The sequence below is a fragment of the Mus caroli genome, unplaced genomic scaffold (assembly GCF_978045245.1).
Source record: "Mus caroli unplaced genomic scaffold, Mus_caroli_1 scaffold_18, whole genome shotgun sequence".
Lineage (NCBI taxonomy): Eukaryota > Metazoa > Chordata > Mammalia > Rodentia > Muridae > Mus > Mus caroli.
In genome coordinates, this window is record NW_028227273.1 from 44,751,137 (window position 1) to 44,769,323 (window position 18,187).

Here is an 18,187-nt window from a genome sequence, read left to right on the forward strand (position 1 = left end):
TCTTTTGGGGACTCCCTAATCTGCCACTATATCCTCACTTAACCAAGGCACCAGCTGCCACCGCCTGTCAAGAGCATGGGAATTTTTAGCCAGGAAGTAGGGATAGCCAGGCAGAATTGGTTGGTAACAATTGATAACCCTTGACTTAAGAGTGGGAACTCTGACTTCCAGTCTTAAGTCAGGCAGCAGCCTTCCTTCACTCATAGGACGTTCAGGATTTCACCCATGGGGAGAGGATGGTGTGTGTGTGTGTGTGTGTGTGTGTGTGTGTGTGTGTGTGTTTTGCGGGGGCTGGGGGGAGATGTTAATCCTCGGCTCCTGTGTTGTAGGGAAGGGAACGTGTCCACCAAGCAGATTGTGTTTCTTCAGAGACCATGTCTGCCTCAGAAAACCAAGAAGAGGGAATCTAAGGTAAGAGACTCGAGACCTCTCTGCTCTCCCCTCCATGGGTTTATGTCTGCACATCTTGGCTTCAGTGGCGTCTGCGCCAGCTGGGACTCTCCCATTTCCAAACACTCTAGGGGCTCAATGAAGACCTGGGTCCACACTGGGTCATAGCAGAGATGCCTGATGGGCCGTTGAGGAGCTAGAAACTGGTCCTCAGGCTGTCTGCTGGCCTGACTACTGAGCAGATGGCAGATGCTTTTCTGTCACCAGCATGTGCTAGAGAATCCCACAAGGCTAAAATCAGGACACAAAAGTCAGCTGCAGTTTGACAGAGGCCTGGGAAGGGCAGAGCTTGTGGTCAAATGCCATGTCTGATCTCATAACAAGCTGGCTGGAGCTCTGGCCTGGCTATTAGATCCCTTAGGTCATCGGAGTTTGCTGATCCTAGCCTGGTGTATTAGTGTAAGTCTGTAATCCCTGCACTCAGGATTTACAGACAAGAAGGTGAGTTTGAGGCCAACCTCTGCTGTGTAGAGGGCCTTGCCTTATAGTGTAAACCAGAAGTTTGATCATCTTAGCAGAGGAACTCCCAGTTTCTTCTTTCTGGGACCTGAGCCAAAGGTCTTTGACTGGCAGTCGGTGATGGAGACAGAGGCCAGCATAGCCTGTGGCAGTTCATCCCCAGGGAGGCCCATGCTGGAGGGTCACCAGGTCTCTTTCCTCCTTGGTGGACTTCTCTTGTCTAACATGGGCAGGGCGTCACAGAGGGATAGTGGCTGTTCCTAGAGTTTTCTCTGTGTCCTGAAACTGAGCCCAGCATCTGCTTCTGATGGATGATTCAGATGCACCACCCATCCTCTTTGAGGTCAGGGCTTCTCCTGTGTGTTCCAATTTGAATCTGCAATGTCCCCCAAAGGTTCAGGTACTTATGGCTTGGTCTCTGCCTGATGGTACTTTAATGAGGTATATAGTTAAGCATTTATGTGATGGGGCAGAATGGAAAAGAAGCTAGGCCATGGGCGAGGGGGTGTGCTCTTGAAGGGGGTATCGTAACTGGTGCCCTTTCTCTTGGTTTCTGGGTCACCACTGGGTGAACACTCTCTACAACCACTCCCTACCACCACACGCTGTCTCACTACAGGCCAAACAACCCTCTGAGCCAAACTAGACCTTCCCTTCTTTCTAGTTGACTTTCCTTTAATATTAATTTTTATCTTATGTGTATGTGGGTGTGCCTGCATGCTATCCCCTGTACATCAATGCCTGTGGAGGCCAGGAAAAGGCATTAGAGCCCTTGAGTCAGTTGCAGGAGTTCGTGAGCTGCTTGGCATGGGTGCTGGAATTGAACCTGTGTCCTCTGAAAGAGCACCAAGTGCTGAGTGCGCTCTCTCTCTCTCTCTCTCTCTCTCTCTCTCTCTCTCTCTCTCTCTCTCCAGAATCCTCTAGTTGACTTTCTTATTCTGTTACAACAAAAGAACATGGACAAGCATGCTGAAGGTGTATTACTAGCTTCTCAGAAACAGGCCAGCATATTGATGGAGTCTACCAAGGCCCCAGTTAGGTGTCACCCGGATCCACTTTGTTCCACCTTGATGGCCATGACCACACTCTGGTGAAAGTTGCCACCCTGTTTGGCTCTGCACAGTTGGCCCCCTCCCCCATATACCCCAGTCTTTGTTCAAGAGTCCCAGGTAGGAACATCCAGCCAGTGAACAGATTGCAGTAGTCCCTTATCCGCCAACAAACCCTGTGGGTTGCCCATTTACTGAAGGAATGCCAGGTTGGTGAGGACAAGGATCCAGATGGACTGGAGTGCAAAGGAGGCCCACTCTCCAAGCTCTGGGACAGTAATGTGACAGGTGACAACCGAGGTGGACCAGAAGGCAGCTGCCAGTCACCCATTAACCCCCAGGAGCAGTCAGCCACCACCTGGAAGATGGATGGCCATAGACTGATATCAGATAGTCCTCAGTCTCAGGCTCTCAGGACGTCACCAGCCATAGAAAGCAACGTTCAGTAAGGAACACACAAGGTCAGCTACCAGACGTGAAGAGATTGGGCTTGAGCCCCTTAATGGAAACGGCTCTAGACTCCCCTGCCAGGTATCTCCTTGTGGGCTTCCTAAGTTTTCACATGAAAACCTTGGCATCCCACAGAGGGGACATGAAAGTAGAACTGGCTTTCCTCAGGGAAAGGGCAGAAGCCATGTTTCCTTAGCCAGTGAGCCTACTCTCACTGGCTAGGCCGATGCAGACAGACTGCTCTCTCTTCAGGTGTCCTGAATCAATATGGTACTCAGCATTCACTTGTTCTCCATGAGACAGCCCTGTCCCCACCCCCTGCCAAGAAAGACTTGTGTGCACTCAGTCTTTGTCCCCCACCCTTTCACACCTCAGCTGCCTCCATCTGGGTCCCTGTCCCATCATGACCCATCAGCCACTGCGTCCAGTCCCCATTGCTTCTGTAGGCTGCACTTCGTCTCTTGGTGCCATCATGCATTGGTTGCTGTCATCAAATCCACGGCAAGAGCATCTCTGGGAAGGGAGGGGTTTCTGGCGGTCAGTTTAAGGTAGACTCCAGCCTATCATGGTGGAAGCGGATGGCAGCAGGAACAGGAGGCTTCTGGTCACACCATGCCTACAGTGAGCAAAGAGAGACAGACAGGAAGTGGGGCCAGGCTAGAAAACTGAAAGGCCTGTCCTAGGGGCCCACTTCCTCCAGGGAGACTCTGCCTCCTAAAGGTTCCATAACTCTCCCAAAAAGTGCCATCAGCTAAAGAATAAAGTACAGGAACCCGTGAGGGACATTTCATTCTCCAACTACAATTCTTGATTCTGGAACAAGCTCTTTAGGGTCCAGCCCCACCCCATCTCTCCTCTTGCCAGGTCTTTGCTAGCCATCTCTGCGCTCACGGTTTCTGTGTCATCGTTTAGTGTCGCTTCATCCGATCCTCCTCCATCATCCCTTTCTTTTACTCCATCTAACAGTGCACATGGGACTTCCTACCCTCCTTCCCGTGTACACGCCCGTTTCTAAAATGACAGAACTCCCACAGGGCATCCTCAGCCCCTTCTCCTCCTAGTAGTCACTTTATGTTTTAAACCGTAGAAATTCTAGAATCTCCCAGTATCATAGGTCCAGTTACTCTTGCCTCCTGGTAGCATATTTCCCCTGCAAAAATGTTTCTTTTCAGAGTCAATGTGATCATTTAAAAGGTCCGTTTAGGGCTGGAATGATGGCTCAGCAGTTAAGAATGCTTTACTGCTCTGACAGAAGATCTAAGTTCAGTTCCCAGCACCCACGTGGAGCCTCACAACAGTCTGTAACTCCCATCCCATCATTTGTTATATATTTGTAACAAAACCATGGATGTATGCATACCTACATGTTAGACACAAGACTCTTGCACATAAAATAAATAAGGCCAGTTTAAGGCTGGCACAGTTGCTTGTGCCTGGAACCCAGTCACTGGGAAGGTAGAAACAGGAGGACAGTAAGGTCAGTGTCATCCTTGGTATGTGACAAGTATGAGACCCTGTCTCGAAAAAGCAGTTAAAAAGGAAAGAAAAAGCAGGCAGCAGCTGGACCCTCTCACCCTACTGCTCATGACGTCTCTGTCAGTAGCTTTGTCGCCTTAAAGATGGAGGGTATGTTCTGTGGCCCATGAAGCCCTCAGCCTTTTGCCGAACCTCCTCTACATAGCAATGGCATTGGCCTTTACAGTCCTCCACTGCTTCTGCCTCAGGGCCCTTGTTGTTGACCGTAATGCCTAGGATGTGGCTTTCCATTCTCTCTCTATACAGCCTCCTTCCTCAGGAAAGTGTTGTCCCCCTGAGGCCTCGCCACATTAGCCATCTCTGCTGCGTTGCCGTGATAGATACCCAGGACAGATTGGGAAAGGAGGAAAGACTCTTGGTTCAAGGTTTCCACCCAGGCTCAGCTGCCTTTGTTGCTCAGGACCTGGCACGGGACAGAATTATGGCCTTGGGGATGTGAGGCTGAGGAGTATCTTCAGCTCGTGACACCCAGGAGGCAGAGGAAGAGCCCAGGAAGTTTAGAGGACAAGAGTGTCTTTTTAGGACCTCCATTGGCCTTTCTTGTGTGCTGTACGGAGGCATCACCTGTCCATAAAAGAGCTGTTGGCCTATGAGCTGAGGCAGGAAATAAAAGGTGGGACATCCAGTGGGGTTGGGGGTGGGGACTGGGATAGAGAGGCGTGAGGAGATTCACCAGAGAGCTCTGAGGAGAGATAACAAGCCATGTGGCACTCATAGAGTAGAACAAATGGGTGATAGAGTTATGAGCTAGTTGAAGAATAATATAAATGTTTATAGCCTAAGCATTTATTCATAATTAATTAAGTCCCAGAGTTGTTGTTTCTGGGAACTTGGGTGTGGGAGAAAAGCCCATGGTTACATAGGTCCCAATGCCCAGTTTCCCACCACCTTGCAGTTAGCGCCATGGTAGGACAAGCCAGTCAATGGATGATGAAACCGTCAGTGAAGGCGCTCACTGTCTGGTCACCTCTCGGTAGCTGCCCTTCTAGAGGCTCATGCACTTCTTGGGGGACAACTCATTATATCCAAGCCATCACAGTGCCACGCTGGGAAAGCACCCCAGACTCTAGCAGATCTCTGTCCCGGCTCTGTTATCTGGGATCACTGTATCCTGGCCTGCGTGAGTCGGAAACGTGTTTCCCTCTGATTGTTGTTTGTGTGGTACCTGGGTTTTAGGGGATGCTCAGGAGATACCTGCTGAGTGGCTGACTGATTAATCAGACTTCTAAGCCCGGAACACATATTGCGCTAGGATCGGAATTTAAAGAATGGGACTGCAGGATTGGCAGGTGTGACCGAGTGTGTCCTGTCAATCATTCTAGTCAATCATGCTGGAAAAGTGTTCCTTCCAGCTAGCCTCCTTCCTTCCTTCCTTCCTTCCTTCCTTCCTTCCTTCCTTCCTTCCTTCCCTCTCCTTCCCTCTCCCTCCCTTCCTCCCTCCTTTATAAGATTTTAACTACACATATGAGTATGTGTGTGCGTGTGGATTTGTGCATGTGTGTGTAGGGCTCGTGGAGACCAGAGGTATCAGATGGCCCTGGAGCTGGACTTCAAGGCAACTGTGAGCAGCCTGACAGGGGTGCTGGGAACCAAACCTGCTCAGCTTCTTGAAGTAACGGAAGTAACCTTGTACAACTTTCTGAAAGGCCCTCGCTAGACTCACCAGCCCCGCTCCGTAACCAAACTGCAAGGTGAAGGCTCTCTGTCCTTCCTTCCCACCCGGCTGCCACCCATTTGTTCTTTGCCTTTTTGAACTACAAAACCTAGGGTCTTGTGGGTGCTAGGCAAATATTGTACCAATGAGCTATATCCGCAGCGTGTGTGTGTGTGTGTGTGTGTGTGTGTGTGTGTGTGTGTATTTTTGAGATGAGGCCTAACTAGGTTGCCCAAGTTGCACCTGAACTCACTCTGTAGCCCAGAAGACCTTAGCTTGTGATTTCCTGCTGACACCTCTCTGGTAGGCCTGCCTTACAGGCTCAGGCCCCACATCTAATTCTGATTAGGTAGGTTAGCTGAATTAAGCAGTCTCAGTGCCACAGATGTGGTGGCTGAGAAAAAGCCCTGGCTCTGTCCAGCCTGTTTTCCTTACAGACCTGGTAGTTGACCTTAGACCTCCCTGCCTCTCCTCCAGCTACAGAAACTCTTCAGTTGGGGGAGCTCTGAGGCATGTTCCATATCCCGCCTCAGAGGCACAACCCGAGGCAAACTGTGCTCCTGGCCTCTCCCCAGGTTGTGGCTTCCTTTGGAGCCTCAGGATCTGAAGCTAGTGTTGTTTATTACATGTGGCAACTGCCCCATTCCTCCAGCAACAAGGGCAGAGTGGGAGAGGCTGAGGAAGCCCTTTCCCGTGGGTAGCCTGAGGAGGTGATCTTTCTTCTTAGACATTTCTCTGATATTGTAGCCCTTCCAGAAGCTTTTCTGGGCCAGCCGATTCTGGATTGTGGTCTGAGAACCACCAGCAGCCACAGTAGAACTTGAGAGTCAAGTCAGCCCCCATCCTGCCAGCTCACTGAGCTGGGCCCTCGGGAACCAGGGCCTGTAGCTGTATCTTACAGGGACCTCCATGATGAGGTTGCTCGCTCAGGGCCAAGGCCCTGGGTATCAACTGAGTAGTCTGGCCTCTTTCTGGGCTCTCACCTGTGAACCTCTACTCACTAGTTCTTGTAATTAATGTTGCATCCTGATTGATGTCAGGGAGCCTATCAACAGGAAGCTCTTTGTTGTTAATAAGCCAAACCAAAGCACTAAGTCTGGACTTCATTGGTTGGTGACTGGGTGTAAGGGCCCAGGTGACCTGACTGATTCATTCTGACCTCTGAATGCGGAAGGCCAAAGTGTTTATGCTCAGAGCGGAGCCGTTCCAAAGGTGCGCTTACCTCCTAGAAAAAGATTGTTTATTTGTTTTGTTTATTTGTCTTTGCCCAGAAGGGAAGATTGGGAAGGTGGGTCTGGAGAAATCAGGTTAAACATCAGCCCTGGGGTTTCCTAGCTGTGTCCTTTGGGACAAGTTAGCCAACATCTCTGAACTTCTTTGTATCGTGTGTAAAACTCCACTAGTAACGCTTATGGGAGACCTACCTGGGGAGCTAGGGGAAGCGTGCACTCCTATCAAGAATGGCTGCCTATTCTTAGGCAGTGTGCTATTGAAGTGCTCAGCGTGGACCACTATTCTATCCCCAGTTTCAGACTACTTCCCCCTGCCAAAGAAAGAATGGGGAGGCCGAGCCACATCTCCCTGGGGATCTGGCTCTGTGATTGCTGAGAGATCCAGGCGGCAGCAGCAGAAGTCCTGAGGTCACCCCAAATCCATGTATCCACAGGAAATAGTATAGTCCTTAAGGCCCGTGCTTGCCTGAGCAGGCCCCTCTGCGATGACCCAGAGAGTGGAGTGTGATTGAAGTGGATCTTTCCTAGCTCACAGTGACAGGCCAAACTCTACTGGAGAAGGCGCTGGAGAGAACAGCTTCTGTCCTTGCCTCATACCCATGGCACTCTTAGCTTTTCCAGGTCAACAAAAGGTGGCCTTCTAGAGGACACTTTGTGGCCAGGCTTTCCCAGAGAACGTGGACATGTCCTGGTATAGTGAGCAAGGGCAGATACTAAGCTAGTAGTAGAAAGTGATTCGTCTCTAGGCTAGCAGAACTGTCCTTGTTAGGACACCATGTATCCACAGGAGACATTACTCAACACTGGCTATGCAGTGTATGGGGCAGGGGACACCCATGAGAGGAGAGGGACTTCACATAGATAAGAGTTTGCTTGGGGACAGCCATCGTGTCCCAGAGCCAGGACATGGGCTCAGCAGCCTCGAGGTGCTTTGGTGTAGTTGCAGTCAAGCCTCTCACCCGAGACAATCTCACCATTCTCTTGGCAAAAGTACAGGTTCTTCTGACTTCCCTCTACGGCTGACTACTCCAAGGATAAAATACGAGCTAACTTAACCAACTTCTCACAAATCCACAGAAAAGGTCAGAAGGTTCTGTTTGGGAACTTCCATCCGTGTGGGGACCAAACCAGGGAAACATGGTGTCCAGACTCCATGGAGTAGATAAGCAATGCTACAGCAGCCAGCTGGGGTCGGAACGGTCCTCTGGGTGTTTGTTGGGCCTTATGGGGTCTTATAGACAGCCTGGCTGAAGTGGTGTGGTTATAAGGTGACTGAGCTGGGCTAGCTTCTAACAGTTGTTAAAAAAAAAAAAAAAGTGGTTTGTTATGAACAAGCCACACCAGTCGTAGATTTGCAAGTTGCCTGGGGACCTTTGTCAGCTTGTCCAAGAGGGCTGGTGGCAGGCATCACTCTCACAAGTCCTTTAGGAGGGTCTGGGCTCTGCAGCAAAACACCTGCACCATGTGCCCTCACCTCCTTTGCCTGGGGCCCATGCCACCCTTCTCCTTCCACAGCTCCCCAAATCTAGAACACTCATGGAAGGTGTAAGCAGGCAGCAAGGGTGGGGGAGATGGGTTGGGTTAGATTTAGCTTGATGGTGTCCCGGGAATCTGGGGTTTGGTGAAGTGAAGCAGGAGATTGAGCTCCTGAGAATTTACCCATCTCCACTCTCTGTGCCTTCTAGTTCCAGTGGCGATTCTCCCGGAACGAGATCCACGGCAGGCAGACAAGGAAATCCAAAGGGAAACTCAGCGCCAGCGACAAGCAGCAAGCAGAAGAGAATGAGAAGAATCTGGAAGACCAGTTCTCCAAGGCTGGAGATGTGGGAAACTGTGTGCTGGGGGCACCGCAGTGGGGCAGAGCCTCTGAGGTCAGGGAGCAAAGGCAGGGCTCAGCAGCTGTGCAGAATGGTCCCGCTGGCCACAACAGGGACTCGGTGGCCCTTAGGCACTCCAATCCCAGAGCTGAGGCTGAGCTTGCTGCAGGCCCCACTCCAACAGAAGCAAATTGAGTCCGTGGTTTGTGCTAGGCCTGCGTTGTGATTGCAAACCTTGGGAAGCTTGCTAGCAGCTGGTTTGTTCTGTGTTACCCTTTGGCTTGACCTCCCATTGTTAGCTCATTGGCCCCGTGAGGGTGGGTCTCTGATGGTGTTGTTTTCTGCACATCCACTGGAAAGCTGTCTTAATGATCCACTTCTATTAGAGTGCAAAGTTGGCCTGTTCCTCCCAGACCTCAGGGCTGGAGGCCCCGACTCTGGTCCGCCTCTTCCACAAGGAAGGGCATGGACCATAGTGCCTGTACTGCCCCATAGGACTCCAGGGCACATCTGGGTCAACTTCTGGGACATCCTTTGCTACAAACCAAGGTTTTTCTGCTCACTCCTACATGCTGCTGCTCTGGGCAAGAACATAGTGACATTAACCCTGCAGCCTGCCGGCTGGCCTTCCCCACCTGAGCTCTGGAGACCCTGCTGTTGTGGAAGACAAGGATGTTGGAGAATAGGAGGTACCCAAGCCTCCTGCCTGTCTTAAGGTAGTTCTATAGATAGTGGTTATCTGGAAACAAACAGGTAATTCCCTAAGCCCTGGCTCCTACAGAATGTTCAAGAAAGTATTCTGTGTTAATATTAATGCCAAAAAAAATACTGTTTTTAAATTTTGTCTTCAACACATGTATGAATATGTTGTCATTTTGAGCAGTTGGTAACTGGGTGCCCTTGTGTGCTGTTTTTGTTGATGTGTCATTGAGTTGTATGCTGTGCCTGTCACATGTTCATACTGTCCATAACGTGTTGTTAAGGCTTTAAGTAGAAGCATCTGGCAAACCATGGAGCGAGAACACCAGTTGTCTCGATGGAAACAGCCCTGTCTCTTTCTTGTTTATTTAAAGCAATAAATGACCTGAGTTTAGAGCGTGGTGAGAAGCGAGTATTTACCAGGACCTGGCAGAGGCCCCGGCATGGTGTAGACGGACTCGACCCTTCACCTCCTGGTGACGATTACATTTTTACCTCCTGCCAGTGTGGTAGACCATGACAAACAGCAGAGCTACCTAAACACACCAGGGTTTCAGGCTTTGCTAAAAAGAAGTGGAGAGTGAATTCAGATGCCATCCAGTGAACGAGAGTGCACAGGTCGGTTCAGACCCCTGGTTTCTAAAGTTTCACCAAAAGTTATCTAATGAGGAAAATCTTCTTCATTTCCAAGTTTATTAAAAACAAAACCTGCAAACGTGTGGAGTGCAAAGCCTTGTTCAGCCATATCTTTTTTAAGTTTTAATTTTATGTGTATGGGTGGTTTTCCTGCATATATGTCTGTGTACCAGTCTGATGCCTGAAGCCTGCTGATGTCAGAGAAGGGTGTCAGATCCCTGGAGCTGGGATGACTGATGGTTGGCAGTCTCCCAGACCAGATGGCTTCAGCCACTCAGCTTTGGCTACATGTTTCAATAACTAACATTTATGTTTTATTTGCTGTGGGGGAAATTTTTAAAATTATTTCAGGGTGTTGTGCCAGTATCAGGTTATCAAATGATACTGGGATGTCTTCGGGGGTTTCACTTACTCTTTTCCCCTCCCACATACCCTGATGATTCTGGCAAGATGTCACTGTATCATCGAAGTTCTCAAACTAGCTGTACATTAGAAAAACTGAGGCAGTTAACAACAACAACAAGACATATAAACAAATATATTTATGGATATTATGACATAGTCCAATATCACTAAAATGTGATTTTTGTCATAAAAACAACATACAGTATCATCCCTCTCCATCCATAGACTCCATGCTTAATGTAAGTAAAATTGTCTGTTCTTTTCTCTTTTTTCAGTTTTTTTCCCTGCACAGAACACTTCTAAGTTTATTAATTCTGAATTATAGAAAGCTTAAAAACCTTTAATCACATGTGAGAATAAACTTATCAGGAGTACTCCCATAATACTTTTTTCCTTTTTTTCCATAATATTTTTAATTAAAATATAATTACATCATTTTCCATTTGCCCTTTCCTCTCTCCAGCCCCACCTATGTACCCCATTGCTCCCTCTCACATCCATGCCTTCCTTTTTGGAATATTACTGTTACATGATCACACACACACACACACAAGTACAACCTGCTTCGTCTACTTGCTAGTACATGTCTGGGTATGATCTAGAGTTGTTTGTCTAGGGTTGTATGTCAGTATCTCCATCACTGCTGTCCTCCTTCGGGTCTTCTTTTGGCAGCCATGTTGTTGCAGGGGGGATGCAGCCCCTCACCCCAGCATTTCTGGAAGACACGGTCTCAGCAGATTTCCTGGTCCTGGCTCTTATTATCTTGCTTCTTTTTTAACATTTTGTTCTCTGAAGGTTAGATGCAGGAGTTGTCTTGTAGAGATATTTACTGCGGTTGAGCAGCCCACCATTACTCTTCTCTGGATGTTGGCCAGTTGTAGCTTTTCGTCGTGGTCTCCATCTGCCTCAAAGGGAAGCATCTTTGATGAGGGCTGCAGTTACCTGTGGGAATAAGTATAGGTGTATAGAGTGCAGGTAAGAATTATGCTGGTCCAGTGATGTGGGCATGGTAGGTTCTGCTCTAAGACCCATGACCTCACGAGCTCTGGTGGTTAGCTAGGTTTCCAGCATGAGGCATGGTTTCCGTCCTAGTGAGTGGACCTTATGTACAGCTGGACTATTGGTCACCACCAAGGTGAGTGAGTGCCACTATTGCAGCTTTCAGAGTACCTAGCAGGACTGGTCTTTGTTGTGGTTCATAGGTGTCACAGCTGGGCAAGATTATTGGGTACCCACCCCGCTCCCCTCTTGGCAGTTTCCACAGGCCTGCTGTTACTGTTGAAGCTAGTCCTCCTGGTAGTGGCTTGTAGGTCTGATCTCATTAAAATCCTCTGAGTCCTGTGTCCAAAGTCTGTGGTGTCTTCAGCAATAGGGATTTATCACCAACATCTGGGAGGCATCCACAGGCAGCAGCAATGGTTGAAATCATTGTGGGAGTCTCTGACCAACAGCTGGAAAGGGAGTTTTTCATGTTTGGTGCCTGAGGTTTTGTTAAATTGTCTATGGCTATTGCGGGGAGCATCATCAGCCCACATGGCATAACCTCATTAAAAATAATTATGCGTGTAGACATATATATATATATTATATAATTTTAATTAAATAAACAAGAACATAATTACTTCTGGCTTTTCAAAACATCCCTTTGAATTGCTCTTCCCTCCTTCTCCTTCTGTACAGATCTTATTTTTCTCATCCCCTAATTAAAGTTTCCCGTTTTACCCAATCCCCTTCATATCACTCTTTCCCTCTCTAGCAACACACACACACACACACACACACACACCAAGGTCCCCTTTTAGTTTTCTGTTCAGATCATATATTTAGGTCATATACTCATATATGAACATTTGGAGCTAGGAACCACAGATGAGAGAAAACACTTATTTTTCTGGTCCCAGATTAGCTTGGTCACTATGATATTTTATAGCTCTATCATTTCCCTGCAAATTTCATGATTTTTCTTCATAGGTCTATAGAATTCCATTGTGTCTATGTACCACGTGTTCATCCGCTGAAGGCCATTTAGGTTGTTTTTTGAGGCAGGATCTCTCTGTGTAGCCCTGGCTGTTCTGGAACTTCCTATATACACCAGACTGGCTCACAGAGATTTGCTTGCCTCTGCCTTCCAAGCACTAGGATTAAAGGCCTGTGCCACCACCCTTGGCTCCTTCTGAAGGCACTTCTTAGAGCTATAGATTTCCCTTGTGTGACTGCTTTCAGTGCATCCCTGAGATTTTAGTTCCAGGATATTTTTTTTCTTTCTTCTGTGATTTCGTCTTTGCCCTGTTCATCATTCAGCAATGAACTACTTAATCTCCACGAGTCTGCACATACTTGTTTGCTGTTGAAGTTTTATTATTTTGTGGCCAGATAGAATAGTTATTTTACTTTTTTTTTTTACCTGAAACTTTTGAGATTTGTTTTGTGCCGCAGGGTGGGGTCTATTCAGGAGAGGCCTCCACGGGCTGCTGATTAAAATATGTATTTTGGTGTCTGGGTGGACTATTCTATAGATATCTGTTAGGTCCCTTTGATACATGAGGTCAATGAATTCTACCGTATTTCTGTTTATATTTTTGTCCAGATGACGTGTTAGAGAAAGCAGGGCATTGGCATCCCTTACTCTAACAGCACGATGCTAATCTGTGTCTTTCATTTCAGCAGTCCAAGTCTTATGGAGCTGGGTACGCCAGAGTTTGAGCTCCGTGCTTCTCCGTTAATTGTTCCCTTGATTAGAACACAGTGTCCTTGATCTCTTCCGATGAATCTCAGTTTGAAGTCTGTTTTGTCAGAGGTTAGCCAGGCAATGAGTGCTTGCTTTCTGGTCCCATTTGATTATAGGGGCGTGGTTTTCCATCCCTTCTCTTTAAGGGAGTCCTGTCTATAAAGCAGTTTCCTGGAGACAACAGAAAGATACATTTTGTTTCTCATTTCCATTCAGACAGTCTGTGCCCTTTAATTGGACATGCAAGGCAATTAATATGTAAAGTGATTCTTTAAAGGTGTGTGTGTGTGTGTGTGTGTGTGAGTGTGTGTGTTGCAGCCCTTTTGCTGTTTGGTTTGCCGCTTGTGTTCTTAGTCTCCCCTTGGCTGTCAGTAATTACAGCTTCATTTATTTTCTTTCTGGAATCCCTTGGCTATGCTCATCCCTCTTTTTATTCCTAAGTATTGCTTTCAGTAGTCTCTTTATGGTTGGTCTGGAGGACATGAATTCTTTTAGCCTATTTGTATGATGGCAAGTTTTTTTTTTTCTTTTTCTAAGTATGGCAGACAGTTTTGCAGGGTCTGCAGTTGGCATTTCTGGTTTCAAGGCTCTGCTTGTGTTCAGAGTTTCCATTGAGCTGAATGTGGTGCGTGTCTTCCGCCCCAGTTCCCAGGAGGCAGAGGCAGGTAAGAACTCCGAGAGTTCAAAGCCTGCCTGTCTGCAGAGTTAATTCCAGGCTAGACCCTGTCTCAAATAAGTAATTAAATGTTTGCATTTAGAAAGCAGCTGTTATTCTGACCTTTGTTTATTTGTTTTTTGTTTTGTTTTGTTTTGTTTTGGGGTTTTTTGAGACAGGGTTTCTCTGTATAGCCCTGGCTATCCTGGAACTCACTTTGTAGACCAGGCTGGACTTGAACTCAGAAATCCGCCTGCCTCTGCCTCCCGAGTGCTGGGATTAAAGGCGTGCGCCACCACACCCGGCTTGTTTGTTTGTTTCTGTGACTTAACTTTTTTTTCTTTTGCAGCAGTCAATACTCTTTGTTCTTTCTATATGTTTAATGTTTAAATGCTGATCTGCTGTGGGGAGCTATCTTTTTGGTTTTATCTACTTGACATTCTGTGTGCTCCTTGAATCCCTCTGGTGTCTTTTCTTAGTTTGGGGAAGTTTGCTCTCTCGTCTTCTTGAAACTCTGGTCTGTGCCGTTGACGCAGGTTTCTTCTCTCTCATCTATCCCTGTACTGCGCAGGTTTGGTCTTTTCATGGTGTCCCACGTTTCCTGGATGTTCCTGTCCTGCATTTAAAAAGTACGTTCATATTCTTTGCTTGTGCGGTCTAATTCTTCTCCTTTATCCTCAAGGTTAATATTCTATCCTCCAGTCACTCTGTTCTCCTGTGAGGACTTCTTTCCCTTGTGTTTTCTAGGTGGGTGATCGATTCATTTCCGCTTGAGTTTTCTTCAATGTTTGTTTCTTTTCATTGAATTTGCTTCCCAAATCCTAGACTGTCTATGTCATTCCATTCGGCCTTATTGTTGTATTTCTTGAATATTATCTTCGAGTTCCTTGAGCTGCTTCTTTTCCTCTTCCCTAAGCTCCTTGATTTGGGGAGGTTTGTTGGTGCTGGGGTTTTAATTCTGGAATTCACGGAGGTTATTCTCATCAGAGAACACTTCTAAAGGACTGGTGGGGGCCATACTGATACTGGCAGGCGGTGATGGAGCCTGCTGACCTGGCATCTGTAGGCTTCAGTATTTCCTACCTCTCATATAGTTTGGAACCACAAGCATATGGGGTGTAAACCATTTCAGGCCTTTGAATACGCCTGAGACCTGGGTTCTTCATTTCCAGACTCCTTGGTGTAGTTGTTGAAGACAGACAGGGTTATTAATACCCTTGGCTTCACTAAGACAGTGCGATGGTGATGTGATGCAATGCTTGTCCTTACTGAAGCCTAATACAACCAAGTTTAGCCAACAGAAATGTGACAGCAGCATTTATGAAGTCCAAATTGATGTGGTAGTAAGTGACAAGGGGTTAAAGACCGGCTGGATCCTTGTTGGAATCTTTGCATCTCCAACTGCCTTGTGCCTGCATTCCAACCCAACTCTAGTACGTTGTGTTCTGTCTGTCCTCTAATCAAAAGAAAACAGAAATTCACAGATGATCCATGCTGGGAAATGCTCAGCAAGACCGTGTTGACCTCAGACCCATCCCTCTTACAGCGTGCTGAGAATTCCCTGTCCAGCATGTGAGAGACAGCAGCCTGATCCAGGTTCTGTCACATGGGGCTCACAGCATCAGTGGTAAAGATGTGAGGGGTTAAAACAGACTACAAGAGGAAGAAGAGGCAAGGATGCCAAGCCTGTGTATAAACAGGCTTATTACTGACTCAATTATGATAGCAGGATCTGTTTCCAGAGCCCCATAAGAAGGTCACGGCAGTCCTGCGTGAGGAGAGCAGGGCGGGGCCCTGTGATCAGCTTTCTGTCCCTTGGTGACCTGCTGATTACTGTCTCCCATGAGAAGTTGGGCTTCCTGTACCTGGCTTGTAGAGTCTGAAGCAGGATGTCACAGCTCAGGACAAGACTCATTAGACCTTTGGCTGGGGTTTTGAGGGGCCTATTTCCAGAGACGGAAGTAAAGCAACATTCACCATAGCTTCCTGCAGATAGCTGCCGTTTCTGCGCCAGACTGAGAGAGTCAGGCCCAGTGTTCAAGAGCTGACTCTGGGAACCTGGCAGGTGCTTGCTGCCCAGCACTGCTCAGGCAAACTGCATCTCTCTCCAGCAGAGGTGGAGGGCTTCATGAGACCCGAGTGTTGACATGTCCGTGAGCGATCATATTGTTCAACATGCACTCTGGTGGTGGGTGCCGAGGAGACCATAAGAAGGGCTTTGTTTACCTTGGTAAGGATTCTGGTCCCGTTTATCCTCCTAACAATCTTGACTGGGGACAGAAACACACTGGTCAGTTTTAAGCAGGAAAATGACAATAGATTTACATTTTTTTTAAAAAAAAAATGAACCCTGTGGTTGCAATGTAAGGGTAGGGTATGCCAAGGTAAGCTAAAAGACTGTTGTTTTAGTCCTTCTGATGAATACTGCTGGCTTCAGTGGGAGAGATGGGGGCACAGATATGAGAACTATTTGGCAGCATAAAGTAATTTTGTTTTATGATTGGGGGAACGAGGGAGACATTAACATTAGCAAGCACATAGTATTTCCTCGTAGTAACAAACAGCGCCAATGCTGTTACCTAGCAGTTGTCTAGAACCTCTGTGAGGATCCCTTTCCAGGGCTCTAACAATGTACCCGAGTCAACCGTCTCTAAACCTGGAGTCTCAGGAGAGTTGTCAGTGAGGAACAAGATAGCAGTCACACAAAGGAGAACTGCCTACGTTGGGTCTGCAGAGCATAGCCCGTGAGTTCTGCCCCCAGTCTTACTAATGGTAGTGGCGTATCCTCAGCCAGGTACTGGAGGTGAGCCCTGTGGCTATCTGTCAGCGATGGACTGTAAGAGAGCACCTCCAGAGACAGGTTCCAGTCCCACATTGGCTATGAAGAAAGAACAGTTGCTCACTCCACCACTAATACAGCAAAGCCTGTCCTGTATTTAAATGTGTTGCCCACCAGGTATCGAGTTCAGAATGGTTCTAGAGTTTTCTGCTGCCTTCTTTCACCTCCCAGGGTACGCATTAACACTTCCGTTAAAATTTCTTGAGGCTTCTTCAAAAACAAGGAGAGGGCTGGAAAGGCGGCGCAGTGGTTAAGAGCATGTATTGTACTGCCCTTGCAGAGGACCCAGTTCAGTGCCCAGCACCTGTGTGGGACACCTCACAGCCTCCTATAGCTCCAGCCCAGGGCATCCATCCTGTGCTCTCTTCCGACCTTCATGGGCACATAAGCTTATGTGCGTGCGCGCGCGCGCACACACACACACACAATAAAACATTTAAGTCTTTAAGACAACAAAAAAAGAAATATTATATTTAAAATATTCAGACAGAAAAAAACGTATACATGTTACTGACATATATGAACAGTATAATCTAAAAGCTAAGTGTGTGTAAAACCCATTCGATGATTCAGTGTCAGAGAAATGTTCTTGAGGACAGAGATGTTCATATACTCAAGGCTTATAGAAACCCTCAAATGAAAATGGTCAGATATTCCCTATAACTAATGTCATAGATAAGCATCAAACCTGCAAGGTGAAGATTTCTAAAGTCTGCAAGAAAAACACCCCCTCCTACTTATGGGCAACCTCATCTGTCAATGGGATTTTATAAAACAAATACAATTAGACCTAGAGGGAGATATATACTCCAGTACCCTTAAAATAAGGGACTTCACTTTGGAGTGAAATTCCTTGGGACTGTCATCCACATTGATTGTAAACTCTCAAATGCTCCTAAGCCTACTCCCACGTATCCACTCCCAATATCCATGTATCAAGGTCACCAAGACCTTCCCATTACCAAGTCAGTGCTTGCTGGTTAGAGCTTAACCACTCCCATCACAGCAGAAGCAGGGCTGACCAGTGCATCCTCAAACACGTTCCTTATGTGACGGTTCCTTTGTCTCCTATCTGTCTGTCAGAACACCATGTGTGTCCCTTCTGAGTCACAGACCTCATCAACTCCTGACTCAGTCTGAGCCACTGACAGAGAAGGGGCTAGTAGAGACAGGATGAAACTCGCATGCATGCACACTCTCGAACACATATACACACCCACTTCCCCTGTTACACTGTGCACACACATCGTACATACAAATGCACACACGCACACACACACACACACACACACACACCCCACAAATACATACGCATGCATGCACTGCTTATCTTTTGTGGTTTCTACGGTATGAACTCAAAATATATTAACTGATAAATTTGTTAATTTATAAAGGAAAGAAAATACTGTTCCTGCACCTTTCCTTTGCAGATTTCATTTTGTTGATGAGGGCAAATTCTTTATAGAATAATCAGAGGTAATGCATTCAGGAAGTGCAATAAACGGGTAATTAATCCTTAGTGATTAATGGCTGCTAAGACAATCAGGTAAAAGGCTAGGAGAGCTTTATACTCCATGG

The 18,187-nt window shown here is 47.2% G+C and overlaps 1 protein-coding gene across 1 annotated transcript in view; it reads left to right on the forward strand.

The window, feature by feature from the left end:
• Positions 1-9,740, forward strand: part of Rftn1 (raftlin, lipid raft linker 1) — a 193,737-nt gene extending 183,997 nt beyond the window's left edge. Inside the window, exons 9-10 of the mRNA XM_021149367.2 lie at positions 330-411; positions 8,516-9,740. Of these exons, the coding sequence (XP_021005026.1) occupies positions 330-411; positions 8,516-8,842 (409 nt within the window). The 3' untranslated portion in view covers positions 8,843-9,740. The remainder of the gene's footprint in view (positions 1-329; positions 412-8,515) is intronic.
• The last annotated feature ends 8,447 nt before the right edge of the window (positions 9,741-18,187 follow it).